Raw genomic sequence first — 27,870 nt, 5'->3', positions numbered from 1 at the left:
TGTGTAGTCAATAAAGCACAGATAAACATCTTTCTGATATTCTGATATTCTGCTTTCAGCCAAGATCCATCAGACATCAGCAATGATATCTCTCATTCCATGGCCTCTTCTGAACCTGGCTTGAACCTCTGGAAGTTCTCTGTAAATGTATGCCTGCAGTCATTTCTGTATTAACTTTAGTAAAGTTTTACTTGCATGGGATATCAAAGATATTGTCCAATAATTTCCACATTCCGTTGGGTCACCTGTCTTTGGAATGGGCACAAATACGAATCTCTTCCAATCAGTTGGCCAGATAGTTGTCTTCCAAATTTCTTGGCATAGATGAGCAAGTGCTTCCAGTGCCACCTTACTTTATTGAAAGATTTCAATTTTATTCTACCAATTCCTGGTGCCTTGTTCTTTGTAAAGGATGAAAGAAAGTGAAAAATTGGTCAGCTCAAAAGATAGGAAGGGACATTAATGAGATCTTTGAGGTGTTGATCCAGGCATACCTTTCATTTTCTGATAAGACGTAACTGTCTTCAACTTTGACAGAGCCCACTACTAGCCAGAAAGGGGTGAAGGATCATTCCACATAATTCTGTCCTTTTGAAAAAATCCTTTCTATGTTACCAACAGTCCCTCTTTCATCATTTTAAGCTGCCTATCAGCTGCTAACCAAAAGGTAAGCAGTTAGATTCCACCAGATGCTCTATAGGATAAATATGAGGCTGCCAGCTTCCATAAAGATTACAAACCTAGAAGTCCTATGGGATGGATCTATTAATTCCTATAGGATTGCTGTGAGTTGGAATCAACTTAATGGCAGCATATTTGGTTTTCAGGTAACATACCTGTCTCCAAATGTGCCTTATCAGTTGCCATTGTGAACCGTATGGGGTAAAGTTCTACTCTGATATGCATAGGGTTCTCATGAATAGCTTCTGACTCATGACAGAGAACCCCATGCACATCAGAGTAGAACTTTACTCCACAGGGTTGTCAATGACTGATTTTTTTGGAAGTTGATTGACAAGCCTTTCTTCCAAGGTACCTCTAGGTGGCCTTGAACCATCAGGCTTGGTTAGAAGCCAAGTGTGTTAATCATTTGTTAACCACACAATGCTCTAAATCCCTGTTAAATCTGGTCTTCCTCATCTCTCAGTCACTCATTCCAGAAACTTATTCCATACACATCCCCTAATCATACTCTATCTCTTTAGTAGACTTCGTGTGTTCTGGACCTAAAGATCAGCCCTCAGCACAAACTCTTATAGCATCAATATCTTCTAAGAGTCCTTACCTTTTTGCTCTAACCACCAACTGGCTGACCCTGATGACACAGCTTCCCAATTCTTCTATGGGAGTGGTTTTCTTCCTTCCCAGGTGTGGAAGGAAGTGAGGTGGTCCTTCAAGCTCTTTACTGGGAATGATATCCTGACCATTGTTCCTCCTTCCTCTGTAGCCACTTCTAGCTCCTTGGAAACCTATTCCATCAGAACTCTCTGACCCTCTACCCCTCTTTATTGCTATGTATTTTTCTTACTACTCCCTCTAACTCATTGTAGGTTTTTAGTATTAGGCTTAATGTCTTTCTTACCACTGCTAGGCCTGTATCATTCAGGTTGACCTTGTATCTGTATAGTTAATCCTTAAGTACCCTTGCCTTTCAATTTTTTTTTTTTTTTTGTACTTCTTCACCTCACTCTTCACCTTATGTTCCAGCCTACCTTAGTTACTCATGCCCAAGAACCTGATATGAATGGTAACTACCCTCCTTCTATAATCTCAATTTTAAGCATCACACTCGCCCAGTTTCCCTAGCTCTTTACCTTTAATAAATCATCCAATTTACTTAGATTTCTAATCCTTTGACCTGATCAACTTTTCATTTCTATTAGGCCTTAATGACCTCATTTCCCTCCTTGCCAGATTCATTGGTCATCACAATAATCACCCCCCTGTATATATTCTCAATTCCTCTGCTTGCACACACACACACGCATCCTGATTAAACCTAACCCTACATTGAATCCATGACTGTCTGTACAGGAACTGCTGAATGTAGCTGATAAAATTGTAACTATGCTGACTGGTTTCATGCTGTGATTACAACCACAAGTCCCACACGAGCCCTTAGTGTTGCCCAGCAATCAACGACATTTAGCTAGTCAATTGACATACCTTCTCTGAGATGACCATTTTATATATTTTTTTCCTTCTCTTCAACAATCCCTTCTCCTTCCTTACTTTAAAGGTCTTTGCTTCTTGTTTCATCAAGGAAATAGAGTCATTCATAAGAGAACATCTTCATACTCCCACACCTCCATACCTACCTGCATTTATCCTTGTATACTCCATATTGCATCTTGCTATAAAGGATTAAGTATTCATGTTCCTGTATATGGGCAACACTTCCACTCATGTACAGCATACCCTCTCACTTACTCAAAGAATTTTCTCTGCAACAATTTCCTGTCTCTCATTCATCTTCAGTTTTTAGCTTACTAATGGATCATTGCAGTCAACATACAATATCCTAGAGTATCTCTTATTAAGAACAAAACCACAACCTCCCTCATAATTCTCCCTTAAAGAGTGGTCTCTTCTCATCGCTGATCCCCCACTTTGCTCCTTCTCTTAAAGCTTTTCCCGCTTAGGTTTTTATACCTTCCCTACTACTGAAAGTACTTTTGTCCAGTTATCTCCTGGTTATCAAATAGAAGGGCAACTCTGAATTTTCACCTTAGAACCATTTAACAGAGTTGTTCACTCTTTTTTTATAAAAGACTTTCTTCAATTGGTTTTAGTGGTCCCCTTTAATCTGGGTTTCTTCAGGCCTCTCTGCTCTGTCTCATTCTCCATTGTAGGATCCTTATCCATTTCTCAACTTCTGAATATTGGGATTGCCTCACAACTCAGCCCTTTGGGCTGCTTTTCTAATTACACTCACTCCCTTGAGGATTTCATGTCCACCTTTTCCATAGTTCCAGATACCATATACATATGTGTTTACTTGTAAGCCAAATTTGTGTCTCTAGTCATGACCTTTCTCTTGAAGTCCTGATATTTATATCCAACTACCTGTTGGAGGTGGTGGTTATGTGCTGTGGAGTCGGTTCTGACTCATAGTGAACCTGTACAGGGTTTCCAAGGCTGTAAATCTTTACGGGAGCAGAAAGCCTCATCTTTCTCCTGCGGAACAGTTGGTAGATTCTAACTGATGACCTTGCGGTTCACAGCCCAATTCCTAACTATGTCCAATGTTGTTGTTGTTAGGTGCCACTGAGTCTGTACCAACTCATAGTGATCTTATGAACAGCAGAATGAAACACTGCCCGATTCTGGGCCAACCTCACTATTGTTGCCACACTTGAGTTCATCGATGCTGTCTAATAGGTATGTCAAATTCAGTATGCCAAAACCAAACTGCCAATTTATTTTCCTCATTCTGTACCTCTTCCCATAGTTATCGTTCTTAGTAAATGGAATTGTGGTTCATCTCGTTGTTCTGGCCAAATCCTTGCAAGTATTTGTACCTTCTTTCTTCCAATCTTCTAATACTGTAGGCTCTATCATCAAAATATAGTCTAACTCTTCTAATTTCTCCCTACCTCTACACCACTACCTTTATTCAAGCCACTACTATTTCTCACCTTAACCACTGAAATTGCCAATGTATTGGTCTCCAGGATTCCACTTTCCTTTCTCCTCCTTACCTAGTAAGCCCCTTAATGATCTATCTAGCTCCTCCAACCTTTGCAGCCTCATCGCCCACTTAACCCCTCATCTCTTTTTTTGCCCAACTCCAGCTGCACTGCCTTCCGTGTTGTGCCCATAACATTCCAAGCACACTCCCACCATAGGGTAATTGCATATGTTGTTCCATCTGCCTAAAAAGTTGCCATTCAAGAGCTCCACATGTTCACTCCTTAGCTTCATTCAGTTACTGCTTAAATGGCATCTCTTCAGACAGCCTTACCCAAATTGCCATGTCCTATCACACACTATCCCCTCAGCTGCCTTGATTTTTTCATGTTAATCTGTGTTAGATTTACAGATTTATCTAGTTATATCTCTGCCACTAAAATTTAAGCTTCATGAGGGCAGGGATATTGTTTTGTTCATTCTTATATCCCCAAACCCAAAAGAGTGTGTTACTATTGAGCACATAAGTGCTCAATAAATAGTTATTGAATGAATAAATGAATGAAAAAAAAATCCTGGTGGACTTCATATGGTACATAAGACAAGGAACCTTTCTGCTCACCACCTAACTTTATAGTTAGAGTAAGACTGTAACCAACATTTCCAAGTTTTGTTTTGTTTTTCACTGGTCTTCTTTTCTCTAAAATAATATGTTTCCTACAGATTTTCTTGATGTAAATAGAGAAGATAGGATGAGGTAATAATTATTATAATCCTAATACCTACTGATATTTTCAAGCATTTATAAGATTATGTTGTTGTCCTGCTTAAAGCTCTCCAATGGTTTTCACTGCACTTCGAAATCATATGAGCATTTCCTATCACAGGCATGTAATCTAGCTCCGGACTATTCTCAGCCTCGTCTCCTATCAATGCCACACCAATCTTCTCTGTGTTCCACCAACATACCAGGCTGATTCCTATCTCAGGGCTTTAGCACCTATTGTTCCCTCTGTCTGGAACCCTCTTCTCTTAGAACTACACACAGCATGCTTTCCCCTGACAAAGATAGCTAGCATAAGGTGCTCTCTTCCTTCACCCTAGGAAATCAGTACCTATGTATGACTCAATTTTCTTGATGTCATTATTTGAAATTGCTTAGCTGTTTTTTTTACTTGTTTTCTCTCTTCATCTTCCTCTAGAATGTAACTTCTGCAAGAATAGAGACCTTGTCTGTCTTTTTCATGATAGTCCCTCGGGTGGAGCCTGGTAGATGCTACATGAATAGAGTGGCTTCTACATGGATAGATGCAGATGCTACTAGCATATTTGCTGTAGAGTGAAGACTCAGACCATGTTTAATGGTTGGCTGTACCTGCCATCAGAGAGCATCCTTTCCTCTCAGAGCAGGCAGGCCTAACTGACCTGAGCTCCCTTTGGTTTCTCTCTGCCCCACCAGTTCCTCTCAGTCTGTTACCTTGATGGCCCCTGTGGCTATCTGGATATGGTGCAGTCTTCGCAGTGTGCTCTCTCTGTCAATGAAGTAGGAGGCCGCCAGCTGATGCAGGGTCTCCAGGGACACAGCAGAGCTGTTCCCACTGCCCACGGCTACAGGAACACCTCCTCCTGTCTCTGTCTTTCGACTCAGCTTCCGCTTATCCACAAAAATTGTCAGGGACTCTTCTCCTGTAGTAAACAACATGGGTTCATTAGTGTGGTCTTCTGCTCCCTAGACCCCTACCAGTAAGATCATGAAATTCTTTGTCAGGAGAACCAGAACTAAGAGGGAGCCCATTGCCCCTACTGTCACCTTCTTCCCTCTCTTTTACCATCTTTACAAAAGTCCCATCAGATTGTGTCACAGGATGGAGTCCCCACTGCCTGAGCATCCCTTTTTACCTTCCTTAGTTCTGTAAATCTTCTAAAGCATCTCAGTTCCCCAGCTTATCCATTTAATGTCCTCTATTGATCTCTGTGTCAGGCAATCTACCTCCTTGGAGGAAACAGAATTGTCTCTCTCGAGTTGTTTTTGAGAAGTCACCATGTTTATTTCTGCTCCCTCAGAAAAGGCAAAAGTCCTGAAGCTCAGCCTCTCTCCTCCCCACCAAACACTCAACACCTACCACATGCTGGCAGCTGGTCGGAACCCTTGGGAGCTTTTTTTCATCCATCAGACAGTGAGCTAAATGTTATTATAAATTCTGCTTCTTCGGAGCTTTTGATTCTGCCCTGGGCCCTAGCCACCTGTTGCACCATCGCTACCCAAATTCCACCCCCATTCAGCCTAGAGTTATGAACACTTGAGAAATGGTTTGGCTGGTTACCAATTCTTACAGTGAGAAAGCAGGGGTCAGAGACTCAACGGCATCTGGTTCTTTGCCTGTGAGTTTGACAATTACAGTCAGCAAATATTAGTATAAGGAGAAGCCTCAGGGTTGGATGGTTCAGTCAAAGGAAAACTGGGAGCGCCCCCTGCTGACACATTCTTAATAGACACATGTTCATCCTCAACATCCTTAAACCCCACCCTTTCTCAGTAGGATGCTTATAAGCAAATAGCCAAGTTCTGGGGTGAAGTTGAAAGTCAGAAGACTGACCTGCTCTCAAATACATACTAGAAAGAAAATATTTCTAATGCAACAATAGATCTGAGAATAAAAGGTCCAGGAAGGCTATTGAAGCTATACTCAGTGGGTCTTGAAGCTATTTTAAATGACCTGGAAAACAATTAGTGTGAGGTCATGATGTTGCTTACCTCCAAGGGTGGCAGAAAGTAAGAAATGAGTGCCGTACTTTTTGATGAGGTTTTCTGTAACCTGTTGTAGACTGGGTCTCCTTCCTAGGAGGCGGATGTTACGGATAAACTCTGGGGCAAGAGGCAAAGGTAAACTGAAAAAATCCTTCCTTTCCAGAGCCAAGCTGTTTACTTTCCAGCGTGCAAACTCTCTGGAGGAAAAAACAAAGGATAAGGAAAAACTCAATATATTTCAGAAAAAGAGGCAGAAAACCTGAAATATGTATTGCTCTTTATCATATCATACCCCCTATTGACATCTCTGCTCATGGACTTTCATTCCCAGGCTGTGAAATAGCCTATGTCAGTTGACCTCCATCAGACTCTACTCCCAGCTTTGTGATCAGATAGTAACTGATTAGCTAATTCATATGGAGTTATTGCTACAGTTATTCAATGCCATTGAGTCAGTTCCAACTCTTAGTGACCCTGAAAGTGTTTGTAGGTAGCAGCCCAGTGCTTATCCTAAAGTATCACACAAGGATTCCCATCTGGAGGTGGTGGTGGTGGTGTGCCATCAAGTGGGTTTGACTCATAGCAACCCTGTATAGCATTTTCAAGGCTACAAATCTTTAAAGGAACAGAAAGCCTCATCTTTCTCCTTTGTAGTGACTGGTGAATTCAAACTTCTGACCTGAAGGTTAGCAGTCCAGTTCATAATCCACCACACTACCAGGGCTCGTTCCATATGGAAGTGTTATTGTTGTTAAGTGCCATGGTGTACGGTTCTGACTCAAGCTGGTGAGCTTGAACCATCAACCTTGCATTTCAAAGCAACTTTGCAGTCCAGCACATTAACCCATAGTGCCACACCAGGACTCCAATATGGAAGTAACCAAGTTTAAAAAACAAACCAAATCAGTTCTGAAGCCTAGAGACCCTAAAGGACAGAGTAGAATTGCCCCATAGGGGTTCCAAGACTAAAAATCTTCATAGAGGCACACTGCCTCACCTTTGCTCCATAAAGCCTCTGGTGATTTTGAACCACAACCTTTCAGTTTGTAGCTGAGTGCTTAACCAGAAATGTGGTCTAGTCACAATTGTCACCCTGTGGATAGAGTCACATCATCTCTCATGACCTGAGTTTCCTCATCTGTAAAGTCAGAAGATTGGTCTAGAGCAACAGCCCTTGACATTTTAGACCTGAACACCCCTTTCTTCTCTTAAAGATGACTGAGTCCCCTGGATTTGTTCATGTGGATATAGCTATGCTCTTTTACCAACTAAGAAATTAAAGCTGATGAAATTTATACTTATTTGTGGACTTTAACAAGCAGAAATGTATTCTCTCACCATTTAGGAGGCTGAAAGTCTCAATTCAGAGAACTGACTGGTAAAAGTCCTTGCCTCCTCGGAGCTGATGAAAGGAGATACAGATGGGTAACTCGCGATACTGTAGTGAATAATGCTTATCAGGACGGACTATGAGGGTTGGAAATGCAAAGGTGGAAGTTTTGTAACAAGGAAAGGAGTGATTAATTCTCCAAGATAGGAGCAGAGGCCTCTGGGGCCATCAACGGAGAAGAGCTGAGAGTGGGACCCTACCCAGAGAAACAGAGATGCCTGAGATAGAGACAGAAATGATGACGTGGAGTGATGAAGTGACTGGGGACCTTGGACCCAGAGAGGGAAAGGGACTGTGGACCGAAAACTGGGGGTGGAGGGGGAAGTGTAGGGGGTGGGTTTCTGGGATATACCCTTTGGGTGGATGATGATGCATGGAGGGGATTGGAACCATGGCAGTGAGATGATATAAGATGGAATGAATGTAAAACTAAAGTTCTCCCATGTAAGCTATCATATAATTCACAATAAAACATAAAAAAAAAAAAAAATCATTCCCACCCCCTCCATACGCAGAGTAGATAGGGATGGACAACTTGGACATTGGCTACCCAAAATGAAGGGAGGGGGGAGAGGGCTACGAAGGCAAGAAGTGACTGGCTTACAAGCTTTCAAGAGGGAACCTAGAGCCACAGGGCATGGAGGAAGGTAGAATCTCCACTTAGTAATATCCAATCTGTCTGGCCAGGGCTAATGAAAGGAGATGGGGATAGGTCCCTTGTGGTACAGTGGTGAATAATTGTTATCAGAACTGACTGTGAGGATTGGCAATGTAAAGGTGGATGTTTTATAACAAAAGAAGGGGAATGGTTGACTATGCAGTCCAGGAGCAGAGGTCCCTGTAACCATCAAGGGAGAAGAGCAGAGTGTGAGACCCTACCCAGAGAAACAGTGACACCAGAGATGGAGGCAGAGAGAACGACATGGAGAGATAGATCAGCTGGGGACTCTAGACCTAGAGAGGGAGAGGAACTGTGTGCTGATGACTGGGGGGCAGGCTTGCAGGGTATACCGTTTGCTTGCTTGATGATGCATGGAGAGGATTGTAACCATGGCAATAAAATGATATGCGACAGGATGAATGTAAAGCAGTGTTTTCCCATGTAAACTATCACATAATTCACAATAAAACATTTGGCAGAAAAAAGTCCTTGCCTCCTTTCAACATCTGTAGGCCCAACATACCTTGAAGATCTCCATGTATTTTGGAATCAATATTTCCCTGGATATAGGCGCTTCATAAGGAGCTCCAGTAGTGTAGTGGTTACAAGTCAGGCTGCTAACCTCAAAGTCAGCAGTTTGAAAGCACCAGCTGCTCTGTGGGAGAAAGATGAGGCTTTCTGTTCCAATAAAGATTTATAGCCTTGGAAACCCTATGCAGGGTTGCTATGAGTTGGAACTGACTCCACAATACAACAACAAGGAGCTTCACAGTTCAGGCACCCCAGGTCAAAAGGATCTACTCCACTCCTTGTTCTTCTTTCTTGATGATAGTAGGACTCTCTGAGCTCTGTTTGCCTTTTATATCTCAAAAGAGAATGAAACAAGATACTAGCTAAACCTGAAGATTGCATCTGGCCTCATTAACATCACAGAAGATAGAATGATCATACCAAGGATAATTACATAAGATCAGGGCTGATCATATCATATCATGTGAGATCTCATCATAGGGGATTACTGCCTCTTAACTGCAAAACCAAGTTGACACAAAACTTTAACTATCACAGGAACGCTGGTGGCACTGTGGGGTAAACATTGGACCACTAATCATAAGGTCAGGAGAAAGATGAGACTGAATGCTTCCATAAAGATTTATAGCCTCAGAAACCCTAACAAGCAGTTCTACTCTAGCATATATGTTGATCTTGTTGTTAAGTGCCATTGAGTTGGTTTCGACCCATAGCGACCTAATATAGTGTTTCCTAGGAGCAGCTGGTGAGCTTGAACCACCAACCTTGCAGTTCAAAAGGCTTTACAATCTGGCGCATTAACCCGCAGCGCCACACCAGGACTCCACTCTATCCTATATAGGCTCGCTATAAATCCGAATGGACTGGATGGCAGGGGATGTTATTTAATTTAAAGATAAATTAAAAATAAATCTATTACAGGAATATAAATAACATATTTATGAAAATAACTGTGTGTTTTGAAGCAAAACAAATTTAGCATTGCTTTGCATTTTTGCAATTTTTAAAAATATCTTACTTAGTATAAGACAGCTGCAGTCTCATATCTGCTTCTGTCTTTGATCTGTTGTGATATGTTGTTCTGGTCAAAGAATATAAAGAAAATCTGGCTTCACACAGATAATCTAGTTGGAAAAGGAATGAGTAACTTAAGCCTTTTCAGATAGTTGTGGATATTCTTCTTCGGTACCACACTAAACTTTGCAAGTGGTAGTTTCCTAAAGGTTAGTGGTAGTGGAATCTGAGACCATATCAGTGAATTCTTCATGCACTGTTACTATAAAATCCATTGGTATAAATTGCACTTTGAATGGATATTTTTACCCTAAATGATTTCATACATTGGTCATTTGGAAAACAGAATCATTAAACGATGCAGCTCTTCTACATTATGACATGTCTCATTATATAATATTTTAAAAGTCACATTCCTTAGTACCACCACTAATCTAATCAGAAAAGTCTATCAATACTGGAAATTCATCAAGTTCATAAAGGCAAATACAAGTTTTTCAAAGTTCTCATTTTTATTTGAAATCTAAAATTTTATCACTGATAACAAATGCTATCATTTATTGATTTCTGAAGAGGCAGGTTCATGTCATTGATTTTTTGAGAAAACTCTGCCAAACACCAAGTCTGAATAATCATACTTTTTGTCTGTTGATTGTTCTTTCAGAAAGAAAAAAATGAGGTACATTGAAAAAAGCAACTAGTGCATCTTCCAACTTCAACATTTACCCAAGTATTTTCCTTTGAGAAAGCCTTTATACTTCAGTATGCAGCAGAAGTGCTTTATGTGTAGTTCTCAATTTGGCATATGTAATACTAAAAGACTCAAGGGTCAAGATTTAATAAAATTAAATTTTCTGCTCCAGCATTAACTGTAGCTAGCGTTACGGGTCATCATCATGAGTCAGAAATCAACTCAAGAGCAATGGATTTGGATATGTATATATATATGACTTCAAAAGGTTCATGGAAAAAGTCCATTTTCTTTTATTTCAGAAATGTATATAAATGTGTGTGTGTATACGTATATGTAGTCCTAGTGTGGTGCTGTGGGTTAATGCACTGGACTGCAAAGTTGGTTTGAACCACAAGGTCAGTAGTTCAAGCTCACCAGCTGCTCCTTAGAAACTCTATACAGGGACACTATGGTTTCCAAGGCAGCAAATCTTGGTTGTTGTTAGGTGCCTTCAAGTTGGTACCAACTAATAGCAACCTTATACACAATAGAATGAAACACTGCCCAGTCCAATGCCAATCTTACAGTCGTTGCTATGCTTCAGCCCATTTCTGCTGCCACTATGCCAATCATCTCATTAGGACTCTTGCTATTTTTTCAAAGACCCTCCACTTTACCAAGCATGATGTCATTCCCCAAGACTGATCCCTTCTGATAATATGTCTGAAGAATGATAGATGAAGTCTGGCCATCCTGACTTCTAAGGATTCTGGCTGTACTTCTTCCAACATAAATTTGTTTGTTCTTCTGGCAATCCATAGTACTTTAAATATTCTCCTCCAACACTGTAACTCAAATGTATCAATTATTCTATGGTCTTCCTTACTCATTGCCCAACTTTCACATGCATATGAGGTTATTGAAAATACCATGGCGTAGTCAAGTGCACCTTACTCCTCAAACTGACGTCTTTGCTCTTGAACACTTTAAAGTGGTCTGATGTAGCAGATTTGCCTAATGCAATACGTTGTTTGATTTCTTTACTTCTGCTTCCATGAGTGTTGATGGTTGATAGGAGCAAAATGAATTATTTGACAATTTCAACCTGTTCTCCATTTATCTTGATGTTATTTATTAACCCAGTGGTGAGGTATTTTGTTTTCTTTACCTTGAGGTGCAATTCATAGTGAAGGCTATAGTTTTTGATCTTCATCAGTATGTATGTTAAGTCCTCTTTGCTTTTAGCAAAGTTGTATCATCCACATTTCGCAGGCTGTCAGTGAATCTTCCTTCAATCCTGATGCTACGTTCTTCTTCATAAAACCCAGCTTCTCGGGTTATTTTCTCATCATACAGATTAAACAAGTATGTTAATAGACTACAACTCTGGTGCACACAATTTCCAATTTAAAACCAGTGTTCCTTTGTTCTCCTCTAATGATTGCCTTTTAGTCTATGTACAGGTTCCTCATGAGCACAATTAAGTTTTCCAGAATATTCATTTTCCACATTGTTGTCCATAGCTTGTCATGATCCACACAGTCAAAAGCCTTTGCATAGTCAATAGTGCACATGTAAACATCTTTCTGGTATTTTCTTCTTTTAGCCAACATCCATTTGATGTCAGCAATGATATCCTTCATTCTACATCTTCGTCTGAATCTGGCTTGAACCTTGTCAATGTGCTGTTGCAGTTATTTTTTAATTATCTTTAGCAAAATTTTACTTGCATGCTATGTTAGTGTTCTTGGCCAATGATTTCCACATTCTGTTAGGTCTCCTTCCTTGGAATGCTCACAAATATGGATCTCCTACATTCAGTTGACCAGGTAGCTGTCTTCCAAATTGCTTGGCACAGATGAGTGAGTGCCTCCAGTGCCGCATCAGTTTGTTGAAAGAGTTCAATTTGTATTCCATCAATTCCCAGAGCCTTTTTCTTTGCCAATGCCTTCAGTGCAGCTTGGACTTCTTCCTTCAATATCATTGACTCTTGATTATATGCTACCTCTTAAAATGATTGAACATCGACTATTGACTTTCGGTACAGTGACTCTACATATTCTTTTCATCTTCTATTGATGCTTTCGGCATTATTCAATATTTTGTTCATAGAATGCTTCATTACTGCAAGTCAAGGCTTGAATTTTTTTCGTCAGTTCTTTCAGCTTGAGAAATGCCAAGTGTGCACTACCCTTTTGGTTTTTCTAACTTTCTTTGTATATTTCATTGTAATATTTGACTTTGTCTTCTCTAGCTGTCCTTTGAAATTTTCTATTCAGCTCTTTTACCTTCTCATTTCTTCCATTTGCTTTAGCATCTCTACACTGGAGAGCAAGTTTCAGAGTCTCTTCTGACATCCATTTTGGTCTTTTCCTTCTTCTCCTTCTTCTCCTTCTTCTCCTCCTCCTCCTCCTCCTCCTCCTCCTCTTGTTTTCTTTCTGCATAATGCTCTTGATGTCATCCCACAAGTCTTCTTGTCTTTGGTCATCAGTGTCTAATGTATCAAATTTGTTCTAGAGATCATCTCTAAATTCAGATGGCATATGTTCAAGGTCATATTTTGGATCTTGTGGACTTGTTTGAAATTTTCTTCAGCATCAGCTTGAACTTCAATATGCACAATTGATGGCCTTTTCCAAAAATTTTTTACAGGAGTAGAAAGCCTAACAAGATATAACAGCAACACTTAAAAATGGTATATTGTACTTATAAAAATACTTTGCTGGGGGAGGACTCAGATGGCAAACATATGTAGAAAGCATACATTATTTGTGTAAAAGTATAAATAATACAGGCACATATACACACATATATGTATGCTGTTGTTAGATGCTGTCGAATGAGTTCTGACTCATAGCAACCCTATATACAACAGAACAAACATTGCCTTGCCCTACGCAATCCTCACAATCTTTGCTATGTTTTGAGCGGACTGATGTGCCACTGTGTCAGTCCACCTCACTGGGTATCTTCCTCAGTTTCATTAGCACTCTACTTTACCAATCATAATGTCCTTCTTCAGGAACTCATCCTTCCTGATAACATGAACAAAGTGAGAGTAAGTATCATCAACCTTGGTTCTAAAGAACTTTTTACCAAGACCGATTTATTTATCTTTGGGCATTCCATGGTATATTCAATACTCTTTGCCAAAACATAACTCAAAGACATCAGTTCTTCTTTATCTTCCTTAATAATTGTATATGAATATGTGCATGTATCTAGATGTTTATATAAAATGCATATATATGTGTTGTTTATATATATATACACACACACACATTTTTAAATACAAGTATGTAATGATGAATACATGGCTACTAATGCCAGCTGTTTGGTGCAACTGCCTTTACTCAAATGTCAACTGTTTCATCCACAATTACTTTTGCATCTTCCATGCAAATGTCAACATGGAATCACTGAAAGGGACTAGGGACACCCTCGTCTTGAGAATCCCAGTTCTAGAAGATGGAAACGTTCCTTTTCAGTTCCACCTAAGATTTTAATCTTCATGCTTTGTTTCTCACTGAAAGCTTGCATTTTCAAGGGGAGAGATTCTAGAGAAGAATGTTTGTCCTGAGATGCAATCTAAAGAATCGTATCTGCTCTAAGAAAGGAGTTTCCCATTGCCTCCCAAACTATACTGGTAAGGACCAGCTCCATTGCCATTAAGAGACACCAAAACACAAACTCTTTATTATCCCTTCATCCACCCAACTCAGCTAGGGTTGACAATGCTAAGTCTTGGTCTAACTTTCTCCCAAATCCATGGAATGCAAATCTTGGGACTGCAGAGAAATAAAAGAATAAATAAATAGAAATGTATACTCAGTTTGAGGATATGGAATCCTTCTATCTAACTCTAGAGACTGAAACAGAGAGGAAGAAACATGCACCAAACATCACTAAGGAAACAAAGGAAAAGAGTGCATAATAATTCATGATTCCAATGAAGTCTTTAAAAATCCCTGCTGTGTGGCTTTATTTATCTAAGCAGGCAGGTTCATAATAATACATTATCAGTTATTTCCTTTGTGTCGGAAATGCAAAACTTTAATTAAAGTACAGGATATTAGTCAAAAATATTTTCTATCCCAAATCCCACTGCAGAATAAAAAACAAGTTGCTGGATCTCATTTCCAATTGGCTGAATGGGAAATAGAAACCCCTCATTGGCTAATGTATAATTACATGGGTGAGAATCATAAAATATGATTAACAAAAGAAACTAGGGTTATCAAATTCAGCCTTCCTCCTTTGGGGTTGGCTATGTTTAGATGTCATTACTAATGAAAAATTTCTCTCTTATCATTTAGATTGCTAGAGGGATAAAAGGCATTCTTCCATTTTCCAATATTTCATAAAATGGTCAAAATTCCTCACTGCAAAGAAAGTCTACCTTAACATAAAAGTGAGTCTTCTATTATTACTACTATTATTACTATTATTACTATTATTATTACTATTAAATACAATAAGCAAAAATCAAGAGTCATATAGCTTACTCAAACTTTCAGGGCTGCTCAAACACAACCTCCTTTGAGAAGCTTTCTCTGACCATCCTATCTAAAAGGGTACTCTTTCTGTCCCAGTCTCTGCCTTCCTTTTTATTTTAAGCACAACCTTGCATAATATAGCATAATATAATTTTTATCTTTCTCTTTCACTGAAAATAAAATCAGGCAATAGAGATGTTTTTCTTTCTGTCTGTATCATTCAATTCTTTGTTGTTGTTGTAAAGTGCTTACAAGTCAGTTCTGACTCATAGTGACCCTATATAGGGTTTCCAAGGAACAGTTGGTGAGATTGTACCACTGACCTTGTGGTTCAAACAGACCTTGTGGTCTAGTCCTTATCTTACAGTGCCACATCCCTAACAATAATGTGGGCACATACTATTGTTGTTAAGTGCCCTTGAGTCAATTCCAACTCATAACAAGCCTACATAGGGTTTCCAAGGAGTTGCTACTGGGTTAGAATTGCCAGCATTGAGTTAGCAGTCCATTGCTTATCCTACAGTATCACACCAGGACTTTGAGTGCATAGTATATATTTCATATAATTTTTTTGTTCAGTGAGTGATTCTCCAAATCACTTATTCTCTTAATCTTTTAGTTGTTTGCAAACTACTGACACCTTGATTTTTTTGTTTGTTTGTTTGTTTTTTAATTTAAGTTGTAGGGTGAGAATACACAGAAGCTACAAACAATAAGCAACTGATCTGAAATGAAAGTGGAACATTTCAGAGTATGTATACTACATCAATTGGGAAATTTTTCTATACAAGGAAACTTTAAAAGGTGTACAAAAAATTTTAATCATCTTTAAGTTCCACTCTTTACAGGAACTTTGAAGCCTCTTTTATTTATAAATATTAATTTATAGGTATTATTTTGTTCACAGGATATGTTTATATAAATCAAAGCACCATTGGTATAATCTTTTACTTTGTTAAACCAACTCTAGGTCCTCTTATCTGTAGGATCAGCACTGGACTGTGAACCACAAGGTCAGCACTTCAAAACCACCAAATTCTATACAGGATTGCTATGAGTTGGAACCAACTGAAAGGCACTTAACAACAACAACAACAGGTCCTCTTATATTGTTTTCAGTGAACATGGGCAGCTTCCAATGACTGTGTACTTTGCTATATCTACACACCAAAGACAATTGTTAATGATCCGCAGTTCCATTCCTCTATACCAAGTCTGCTCAAATTCTGCCACATGTATTATATTTATACTGTTAAAGATTTCCAAAAGAAACAACAATTGTGGCACTTTGTACTTTCACAGACTCTTCACTCCTGCATCCAACATCAGACTTGAAACATCACATATATTACCAAACCAATAAATTGTTTTGAGTATATCTTAATTAAATGAGGGAATCAAGGCTCAGAAAACTAAGTAATTGACCTGAGTAAGTAAGTAACCAAGGAGCATTGGTGGTGCAGTGTTATAAACACTGGACTGCTAACTACATTTTTGGTAATACAAACCCACCAGTTGCTCCTCAGGAGAAAGATGAGACTATCTGCTCCAGTAAGCATTTATGGTCTTGGAAACCCTATTTTGGTTAGAATTAACTTGATAACTGTGTGTTTGGTTTTTGAACTGCAAGGTCGGCGGTTCAAGCTCACAAAGGTGCTCCTTGGAAACCCTATAGAGGGTTGCTATGAGTCGGAACTGACTTGAAGGCACTTAACAACAACAGCAATCACACAACTACCAAGAGGGAAGTCTGAGTTTTTAGGACTGGAAGAAACATTTGTGTAGTACTTGCCAATGTCTTTCATATTACAGTGTACGTTGAAAAGTCTATTTATTTGCCACATTGGAATAAATGAAGACCAGAGAAGACCACCACAGAGAGTCCTAGGAAAAGGATGCTTTCCATATATTAATTAGATCAGCACACACTGCTTCAATTAAGTCATCAAATCATCCTCTTTGTTTCAATTAAGACATCAAGAAAATCTCCATTTCAATGTAGTCATTTCTGCTAAAATCTTTCCCACTGTGTTTGTTGCACAGTAAACACTCTGAAAAAGCAAACATTTCAAAGTGTAGCCCCTCGGGACTGGGCCTCTAGAAGACTGAAAGCCTTTACATAAAGGTCAAAGTGTAAACAGACTTCTTCAGTGAGGACATTCCCAGCAAAAGGTATTCACTGCACTTCACAAGGATGTTTCAGTAAACTACTTAAGTTTTGGGTAGGTTAGGCCAGTTTTTCATCTCCATCAAGCATATTTTGATCAGCCAAGAATAAACCACATTTTCTGCCAAAGACATCAGCATACCCATAAACATCATTAATAGCAATGAGAGCAGCCTAGGAAAGAAGTGTGTTCTTTATCTATATCCTAGAGTGGTGCTGAAGGAGAAGCACTGGACTGTTCACTGTGAGGTTGGTGGTTCAAACCCACCACCTACTACTTGGAAACCCTATACAGGGTTGCTATGAGTTAGAACTGACTTGATGGTACTTATTATATTATATACGTTGTTGTTGTTGTTAAGTGCCATTGAGTTGGTTCTAACTCATTGCGACCCTGCATAGGGTTTCCAAGTAGCAGCTGGGGGGTTAGAACTGCTGACCCTATAGTTCACAGTCCAGTGCTGATCCTATAACGCCACCCCAGGAGTCCTATATTATATATGTATATTATATATACATATAATAAATTCATGGTTATTTTTTCTTTATGCCATTTTGGCTTAGGAAAATTCCCCAGATTAGGAAATTTCTTAAGCGGAAATGGCATAAAGTAAAGAAACAATAACCATGAATTTACACATTTTGAGCATTTCTGGACTCCAAAAATAACCTACCAGATGATACCAAATAACACAAAATACTTAAAATAACACTAACATGTAGTGTTTACAGACACAGCTCAAAGTCATGGTGGCTTGATGGCACGATGCTATATGTAGTCCCGGGGGAAGGAGCTTGGCAATGCTGCTCCCATTGCTTGGGGTGCATGCTGCCTCTTTAATGGTCCTCTGTGAAACAAATGCTAAACACTAATTTCACTTTTTAAAAAAAGATGAAATACTCTTTGGATTTATTTCAGTTAGCAAAAATGGGTACTAATGTAGGTTACTCATAAAAGCAAAGTGGCATAAAGTGGACTTTCAAAAAGCAGGGGACACCTGTATTCTGAAGTGATTGTAATTTCCTTTACCTCAAACTGCATAACACTAATAGTCCATAGTACCAATAAATGATGCTTTTAGTTGTACAAGAGTTCAGGGATTTTCCCAAAATCCAAAGGGGCTCTGAAATAGAAGAGCAGAACCATAGCCATGCCAAGTCTCATGACAACAGGTGCTTCAGCAGGGCTTTGAGCCAGCTCTGGGTTTGAAGAAAAAGGCTCTCTAGTGGGAATAGTAAATGGCTAAAAGTTGTTCCTCACTTGAAAGGTGTAAATAAAAAGGGCTGCCTCCAAATCATGGCTAATGATTCTAATGATATCGGCCACCCTTCAACACTGGGAGCCTCTGCCTTACACTAGGTCATCCAGAAATCTGTTAGCAAGCATCGTCCTCCCAAGCCTCACGTGGGTCCTGATGATGAAATACTCAAGAAAAGCACAGTTGGAGTCTTCCATTCCAGGTGATATTTCCAGCAGTTGTACATGGAAGCACCACTTTCCAGGCTTATAAACTGAGAACATTGATCTGGCCCCCATGAAGAGTCGTTACCTATGAAGCCTTAAACAATATCCATAGCTTCAAAACAAAAACAAAACTATAGCCCCTTGAGGCTGAAATCTGGTAACAACGAGTACTGCAGTCTAAAATATGGGTGGTTGTACTGAGACTTCATGCTATGAGCTTGATTATTCCGTTCCCAGATTTCTAATGGATCCTATACTCATATCTTTCCACCTCTGCATGAAAAGCATGCTCAGGCCCATTTCCAAAGCCACTGATATGACTGTCATTTAGAAAGATCATTCCCTGTGCCCTGAGTGTGCATCCCCTTCCTGTCCTAGCACCCTGCAGGCTTGGCATCATCCTACTCAAGTGTCAGTGTCACCCTGAGTGCTCAGAGCCATTTGTTCCTCCTCAGTTAGATTCCAGGCTGAGTCCTGGGGAGGTGATCTATGCCACTTTCTGAGGAGTCTACCAATCATCACCTGCTCACTCAGGCAGCGTTTCTCAGAATAGGATCTGGGACCCTCTAAAAAATTGGACAGAAATCCTAAGGCAGCCATGAAGCCCAGGATAACCAACTTCAAGAACTGCCTTGTAATCAATGGCAGAAAGACTGGGCTGTTACAATAACAAATATTGCCATTCTCTGCCCTTTGACCTTCCTCATTTATTTCCAATCATCTCTCTTTTTTTCCTCCCTCAGAAATACTGCCTTCCTGTGCCATCCCTCCTTTCCCACCCCCCAGCCCACACACACAACTTTAATGAAAGGGACTGAGCTTCATTTTCCAAGCAGTTGTTTTGGAATGTACAATACTTGTAAAAAAAATTATGGCTGGTTTTCATTTTTAAATGAAGATGGACTGTTGAATAAAATATTTTAGACTTTGGAGCAAAAGATGGATTTGTCTTATGGCAAGGACAAGAATAGTTTTCTTGTCACTTTCCTGAGACTTTGTCTACCTAAACTATCAACCAAAGACCCATGGGGAAAGTTCTCACATACCAACCCATACACAAACAGCTTTGTGCTCAGAACCAACTATCTCTTGGAAAGTTGCTTTTCCTCAACTAGCTTGGGACTTGCCAATTTGACATAAAAATTTCAGTAAGTACCACTGGGTATTGCACTTCGGCTTTTCCTAAAGAGTTACAGAAATACTTTCACTTTCTTCATCCTTCAATCAGTCTACCTCACATCCAGATATACTGCTCCCATCACAGAACTTAATCCACCAAGCTATGACATTACCATCTTTTCCTTTCCATAGAGCTCACATTCTTTATCTTGAAAAACTTACATGAGTAAGACTAGCCAAAGACAACATGTGCATTGAAGGATGTCAATTATCGACCTCAGTGACTCAGCTAAGATGATTTCATGTTTCCCCTCTGGACGTTTTAGGAGCTGGGGGATATATCATACTTCGACGCCGCATAGAAAGCTGAATTTCTAGACATATCACATCATCAGGAGATTTCGATCTCAACAACAGATTACTGTAATGTACTTGGCCATTAGAGTCTTTACTGCACTGTTATAATGAATAAGACATGATGAATCTGAGCTATAAAAAGAAATGATGATAAAAACCATAATCTCCTATATTGGTGTAGTACTTTCCTTAAGTTTTTTTTTTTTTTTCCAAACAATTGTCACTAACGATTTTATCCATACAAAGACCTTAGGAGAAAGGAAAAAGAAATAGTGTTACTCAAATATTAACCTTTACAGGTTACAGAGAAAATGACAGAATTGCCTAACTCCACATCTCAATTGGTTAATGGCAGAGTTTGACTAGAACCTGGACCATGTTAGAAATGATTTTTTTTCCTGTGTCTGTGATGTACAGTCAAGTTCATGAGCCACTCTACACCTCTATCATACTTGCCAGCTTCTTCTTTCACCTTCTTTAGTTAGCACTGTTGTTGGGAGAAATCTCCAGGCAGGAAGGCTTCAAGCCAGGAGTCATTTAGCTAACTAATATCTTTGCCCTGCATGGCACACCACCACCTCTCTAGAAGGCACAAGAGCAGAGATGGGGACAGTCCTTTCCAACTGTCTGAAAGAACTCAAGAAGCCTGGCATGGAGGTAATTTAGCAGCCTGCTAAGTTCTCAGACAACAACCCATAAACAATGATTGGCCAATTTCATTCTAATCTTCCCAATTTTGCTCTAATTAAAATAAAGCTGCCGCTTTCAAACAGTTGAATTACGACTGATTGGAAGATGTAGGGAGGGGAGACTCATACTTGAGGGAGGAAGACAAGATCGCTGTTGAGTCCCACCTTGCCCTGGTGGAGCTCTGGGACTCAGAAAAGGCACTGAGAGTAGTATGTTTGAAAAGTCAGCATGAAACACAGAAGATATATGGGAATGAAAGACTAGTGAATCTGTAAGACCAAAAGAAACTGAAGGAAAGGCTGATGTAGATATACCAGCTCATTCCAGAGCCCACAGTCTGCTTCTCAGACCTCAAAGGTTCCACTATGGAGACAATGGCTCTGATCACCTCTCTTCAGCTCCTGCTGTGTTTGTCTGCTCAACAAGTTCATGTCAGATATTCAAACCCACCAAGCTGACCTTGTGTGTTCAAGTGTTTATCCAACAGTGCCACACCAGAACTCCAGATTAACTCAGGATATATATGTGTACACACACACACACACACACACACACACACACACACACATATATATATATATAAGTCCTGGTGTGGCACTGTGGGTTCATGCCTGGACTACAAAGTCATTTGAACTGCAAGGTTGGCAGTTCAAGCTCATTGGCCACTCCTCAGAAACCCTATACAGTGTTGCTATAAGTCAGAACCAACTCGATGGCACTTAACAACAAGAACCTGTAACTATAAAATCAGGGGACAAATTAACTCAGGTTACAGCAAAGGAAAGCAATATGTAGATTTTAAGTGATCAATTTGATTAATATATGGAGATAGAAGTTGAAAGAGTTTGGCAGAGTAAGATTACATCTTCTGTCTTTCCTCTTTTCCAATTAAGTCCTCTCATCATTGTCCCTCTCTTACACATCTCTAGATTTCCTGCTGTAATGTTTTCCATATTTTCATATAGATTCCTCTCAAAAATAATGTGCAGATAATAAGATAAACGGTAAAACCAAACTCAAAAATCTTAAACCTTTTTATTGTGAATTGAGTGAACGTTTAAAGGGCAAGTCATCAGTTATGAAACCCAAATCATTAAAAAAAAAAAAAGACTAGATGATTTACTAAACTAGTAGAGACTAAAGGAACCCCAGAGACTATTGTTCTAAGATACGCTTTAAAGTGAAAACAATTCCAGAAGTCATCTTTCATCAAATTAACAGATTGACTCATAAAATAAACAATATCATCTGTGAGTATTGTACTCCATTTAAAAGAGGAGAACCACTAGAGTAAGAAAGAAGAGGTGAAGAAAAGAGTAATCCCCTACAGTTTGATGAATTTGACCTATGCTTGTGGATGCAGTAGGTCAAAGGAGGGAACAAATCTTTACATTGAGGGTCATTCCCACTCCCTTGGTTACACAGGGTTGACAAGGATAGGCAACTTAGACATTGGCTACCCAAAAGGGGGGACTACAGAGGCAAGAAGTGATTGGCTTACAAGCTTTCAATAGGGAACCTAGTTCCAGAGGGTGCAGGGAAAGGTAGACTCTCCACTGAGTGGTTTCCAACTTGTCTGGACAGGGCTGATGAAAGGAGATGGGGATACGACTCTTGTGGTACAATAGCGAATGATTGCTATCAGGACTGACTGTGAGTGTTGGAAAGGTAAAGGTAGATGTTTTATAACTAAAGGAGGGGAGTGGTTGATTTTGCAGTCCAGGAGTGGAGGTCCCTGGGACCATAAAGAGAGAAAAGTTTAAAAACTTAAAAAAATAAAAATAAAAAAGAGGAGAACCATCCTGTTGTGGTGCTATAGGATCAGTACTGGACTGTGAACCACAAGGTCAGTGGTTCAAACCAACCACTGATCCTTGGAAACCCTTTACAAGGTCACCATGAGTCAAAACAACAACAAATCTATATAAAACCAAATGGTCAAGATTTATCCTAAAGCAAAGATAAGCTCTGTGGATAGGGGAAATAATGAAATGTTGACACAATTTGGAAAATGTAACTAATGGTATTTAATAATATGTATAGAATTGTAAACTGACAATCTAATTTGCTTTGAAAACATTCACCAAAACCACAGTAAAATATTTAAAAATAGAAAAAACTGAAATAAATGCATTTATTTTAAAATACATGAAATCTATTTTTAAGTTATCACCACAATAATCTTATTAAAAGTGCGACAGTTGTACCATTTTATTGACAAAAATGAGGATCAGAGAGATTAAATAACTTGCAAAATAAATCACACAATTAAAAGCAGCAGAACTCCCAATTAAATTCAGACATTCTGATTCTAGAGTCTAGAATCTCAACCACTATGTAATGTTGTTGTTAAATGCCATTGCGTCCATTTGGACTCATAGCAACCTTGTGTAGGGCTTCCGAGGAGCAACTGATGGGTTTGAACTGCCAACCTTATGGTTCGCAGTCTAGTGCTGATCCAATGACATCATACCAGGAGTTCAATACTGTTTTCCAATTCTTATAATTCAGTCTATGAACACTCCATTCTCTCTCATGAATGGTTTTGTTCTATTATTATGTACTCACATGGGCGAAACATGATTCTAGAAGTTGAAAATACAAACATGAAATAAGATATGCTCTTTGATGGAAGGAGCTTATAACTAAGTAAAGAGCAAAGAGGGATAAATAAGTAGGTACATAGGTATATAAGAGAGGGTAGTGGCTCTGTAGGATAAGGACTAGAGTGCAAACCACAAGGTCACTAGTTAAACTTACCAGCTGTTCCATAGGAGAGAGATGAGATTTTCTGCTCCTGCCAAGATTAACAGTGTCGGAAACTCTATAGAGGGTCACTATGAGTTGGAACTGGCTTGATGGCACTTAACAACAAAAACAACCACATAGGTAGGTAGATAAATTGATTGATTTATCAACTGATGGATAAATAGATACACAGAACAGCCTGTATTTCAGAAATCTGAACAGATAGATGGGATATTAAAGGCAGGAATAATCAAGACTCTTACAGAAGTTAAAAATGGCTTCATAAGGAGGTGGCATTTGGGTTTGAAAGGTGAGTAGAAGCTTTGTAGGTAGAGAAACTGGAAAAAGCTTTGTAGGAAGAGAAATCAGATATGCAAAGAAAGGGGATCTAAAGGGGTTTTCTGTGTCTAGATGAATCTGGAGATGTTCAATGGAATTGGAATAAAGAACAAGCAGGAATAAATAGTGGGGAACGGTTAATGGTTTATATTAAGTATAATAGGAAACATGATGAGTTCAGTTCTGGGCATGGTTTCACCAATAAACTTAAGTCTAAGTTTGCCCAATCAACTAAAAAATTGGTGGATACAATTCTTTGAGAAGCTGAGAAATAAGTCTGAAATTTTCTCTACATTTAATTTGAATGAAAGACCTGTACTCTCAACACAAATTGAGTACACATCTCCAACTTTTCTTGAAGCAGTGGTGCTTCAGTTGCAGAGGACAATTACAATGAACGTAATAAAGAACCAACCAAGCAAGAAGCTGACTCAACCTTCTAAAATTGACCTCTGTTACTAGTAAACCAAGTCTGTAGCCCATGTACAAGGATTATTAGGGATTACATGACTCTGTGGATGCAGGAGGACTTGCTCCCCTTCCAGTTCCTCAAGTGTGCCATGACGTAGGATCACCATTGCTAATCTTTAAGAACTGTAAAATGCAAGATGTTATAGATGACTTAACTGCCACTGAGTCAGCTCTGACTCATAGCAACCCAATAGAGTTTCTAAGACTGCACATCTTTACAGGAGCAAATAGCCTCATGTTTCTCCCTCAGATTTTTGATGAGTTTGAACTGTTGACTTTACAGGTAGATTGGTGCTTATCCTATAGCATCACCAGTGCTCCTTTATAGTCTGAGGATAACAAAATGTTTGATTTGGATAACTTCAGAAACACAAACAAACAAGTATTCCTTGAGAGAAAGAATGTGAGAAGAGGAAAGAGAGAGAAAATAATCTCTAAAGGGAAGCTACAGAGTACTAACAACTCTCAGGATAAAGGAAAATGCCGTCTTCACATATCTAGAGACCTGCTGTGAAGACGAAATGAGAGAAAGCAGAGCCAGGATCAGTAAGTGGAAGATATGGCAAGAAAGACTATGATTCAACTTCACAAATATCTTTAAAACATTTTAGCCTGTTCAATGAAAATTGGCTTCAGTGAACCCCTCATGACTGGAATTGTTTAAGATCAAGCTGACTGACCACCTGCTTGGGGATTTGTAGAGTTGCTGCATTGAGTAAAAAGTAGATGGTTTTAAAGTTTCCTTCCAATTTATAGACTCTAGCATGGATGTTTCTGACCTGCCACTCCCATATGTTTAGGCTTCCTTGCACCTAGACACTCGCAACTTTGGCCTCTTGGTCTGGACTGTTAAGCACTCTGCTCTGTGGTTCTCAGTTTTAATCCATGGCTTGACTGGGATATGCATGTACCAAAATGCAGAGAGCCCTGCTTAGTACTTGCAAAGGACAAGGAATGTATTATAAGCTTCCACATTCATATTCTTGAATTGAGCATGAATTTCTAGATGAATCAGGCCTGCATTCATGGACTTATATGGCCCATTTCCTCTCCACACACACTATACTAAACTTTGAATTTACAACACAATACAGAACCAACACAGTAAGAAGCTAACTCAAGATGCTAAAGTTTACTTCTGTTACTAGTAAACCAACTATGTAGCCCATGTCGAGGGATCATTAGGTGTTTACATGCCTTTGTGGATTCTGCAGGACTCACTCCCCAAAGAGTTTACCTTCCTGTCTCTCCTCCGTCACCAGAACGTCCCCAGGTAAGGCCCAGGCTCTCTTGGCACACCAGGAAATGTGATTGTAACGAAAAGCTTATTGCAGCACTGTTTCTGGCTGCCTCATGTTCCTCCCACCAGGGCCTTCTACTCAGCCAGGGAGGCATCTGACTCACTGACTCATTCTGACTTCCTGACCTCATTTGTTCACAGGAGAGGGAAAAAAGCATCTTTCTAGACTCAAGAGAGAGACTGAAAAGGCAGCAGGTGCAAGGAGCAGTAAATGGGTGCAGAGAGGACATGCATACATACTCCATTTATTGTCCCCAAAATATGGCCCGTGTAAAACAACCCATCTGTTGACAGGCACTCAAAATATGACTGAGCAAGGGCTGTTTCCTTAAAATAGAGTGGACATTAATGATGTAGATGGAGTACAACTTTCAGGATCTTCATTTACTGATGTAGTATGACTCCAAAGGAAAATAAGCAGCTAAAAACATCTATTAATAATTTAAATGTGGCATATACTATGAATCTAATACTGGAAGTCATCAGAAATGAAAATAAATGCATAAAGATTGATATACTAGACATTAATACGCTGAAATGGACTGGGATTGGCCATTGTAGATTGGGCAATTTTATGGTATATACTGCTAAGAACAAAAGGAAGGGAAATAGCATCACATTTATTATCAAAAAGACCATTTCAAGCTATATCCTTAAGTACAACACTGTCAGTGATAGGATAATATTTATCCACTTACAAGGCAGACAGACTAGTTAATACTTGTTGTTATGTGCCATCAAGGCGGTACCAAATCATAGCAACCATGTGCACAACAGAAGGAAACACTGCCTGGTCCTGGGCCAACCTAACAATTGTTGCCATGCTTGAGCCCACTGATGCTGCAATTTTGCCAATCCATTTTACTAGGGGTCTTCCTCTTTTTCTCTGACCCTCCACCTTACCAAACATGATATCCTTCTCCAGTGACTGGTTCCTCCTGACAATATGTCTGAAGTATGAGAGGTGAAGTTTGGCCATCCTGGCCTCCAAGAAGCACTCTGGCTGCACTTCTTCCAACACAGATCTGTTGGTTCTTTTGGCAGCCCATGGTACTTTCAATATTCTCCTACAACACCATAACTCAAAAGCATCAATTCTTCTATGGTCTTCCTTATTCACTGTTCAGCTTTCGCATGCATATGAGGTTATTGAAAATACCATGGCTTGAATCAGGCACACCTTAGTCCTCAAGCTGACATCTTTGCTCTTCAACGCTTTAAAAAGGTCTTGTGCAGCAGATTTGCCTAATGCAATACATCGTTTGATTTTTTGACTGCTGCTTCCATGAATGTTGATGTTGATCCAAGAAGAATGAAGTCCTTGACAACTTTAATCTTTTCTCTGTTGATAAGAATGTTGTTTATTGGTCCAGTGGTGAGGATTTTTGTTTACGACTAGTATTCAAATTTACTCACCAAGCACTAACTCTAAAGATGAAGAAACTGAAGATTTTTACCAAATTCTGCAATCTAAAACTGATCCAACATGCAATCAAGATATACTGATAATTATTGATGATTGGAATGTGAAAGTTGTAAACAAAAAAAGAAGGGATTAGTTTTGAAAATATGACATTGAAACCAGAGATTGCATGATAGAATTTTTCAAGACTAATGAGTAATTCATTGGAAATACCTTTTCTTAACAACATAAATGGTGACTATACACATGGACCTTGCCAGATGAAATATACAGAAATTAAGTTGGTTATGATCAAGAAGCTCAATATCATCACCTAAAACAAACAAACAAACAAAAACTTGTTCATATGCAAAGTTCAAGGTAAAGCTGAAAAAATTTTAAAAAGTTCATGAGAGCCAATGTATGTGACCTTGAGTATATTCCACCTGAATTTAGAGACTATCTCAAGAATGGATTTGACACATTGAACACTGATGACTGAAGATCAGACTAGTTTTGGAATGACATCCAAGACATCCTGCATGACAAAAGCAAAAGGTCATTAAAAAGACAGGGAAGAAAGAAAAGACCAAAACAAATGTCAGAAGACACTCTGACACTTGCTCTTGAAAACTGAGTAACTAAAGTGAATGGAAGAAATGAAGAAA

General features: G+C 39.3%; 1 protein-coding gene across 1 annotated transcript in view; it reads right to left on the bottom strand.

Moving 5' to 3' along the window:
- BRINP2 (bone morphogenetic protein/retinoic acid inducible neural-specific 2) overlaps positions 1-27,870 on the bottom strand; it is a 75,744-nt gene that overhangs the window by 28,296 nt on the left and 19,578 nt on the right. The window contains exons 2-3 of the mRNA XM_006867076.1: positions 6,386-6,576; positions 5,108-5,316 (exon numbers count right to left, since the gene is read on the bottom strand). Coding sequence (XP_006867138.1) covers positions 5,108-5,316; positions 6,386-6,576 — 400 coding nt within the window. The remainder of the gene's footprint in view (positions 1-5,107; positions 5,317-6,385; positions 6,577-27,870) is intronic.

The sequence above is a fragment of the Chrysochloris asiatica genome, unplaced genomic scaffold (genome assembly GCF_000296735.1).
Source record: "Chrysochloris asiatica unplaced genomic scaffold, ChrAsi1.0 scaffold00100, whole genome shotgun sequence".
Classification (NCBI taxonomy): domain Eukaryota; kingdom Metazoa; phylum Chordata; class Mammalia; order Afrosoricida; family Chrysochloridae; genus Chrysochloris; species Chrysochloris asiatica.
The sequence above is the reverse complement of the archived record's forward strand: the minus strand, read 5'-3'. Positions and strand labels throughout refer to the sequence as shown.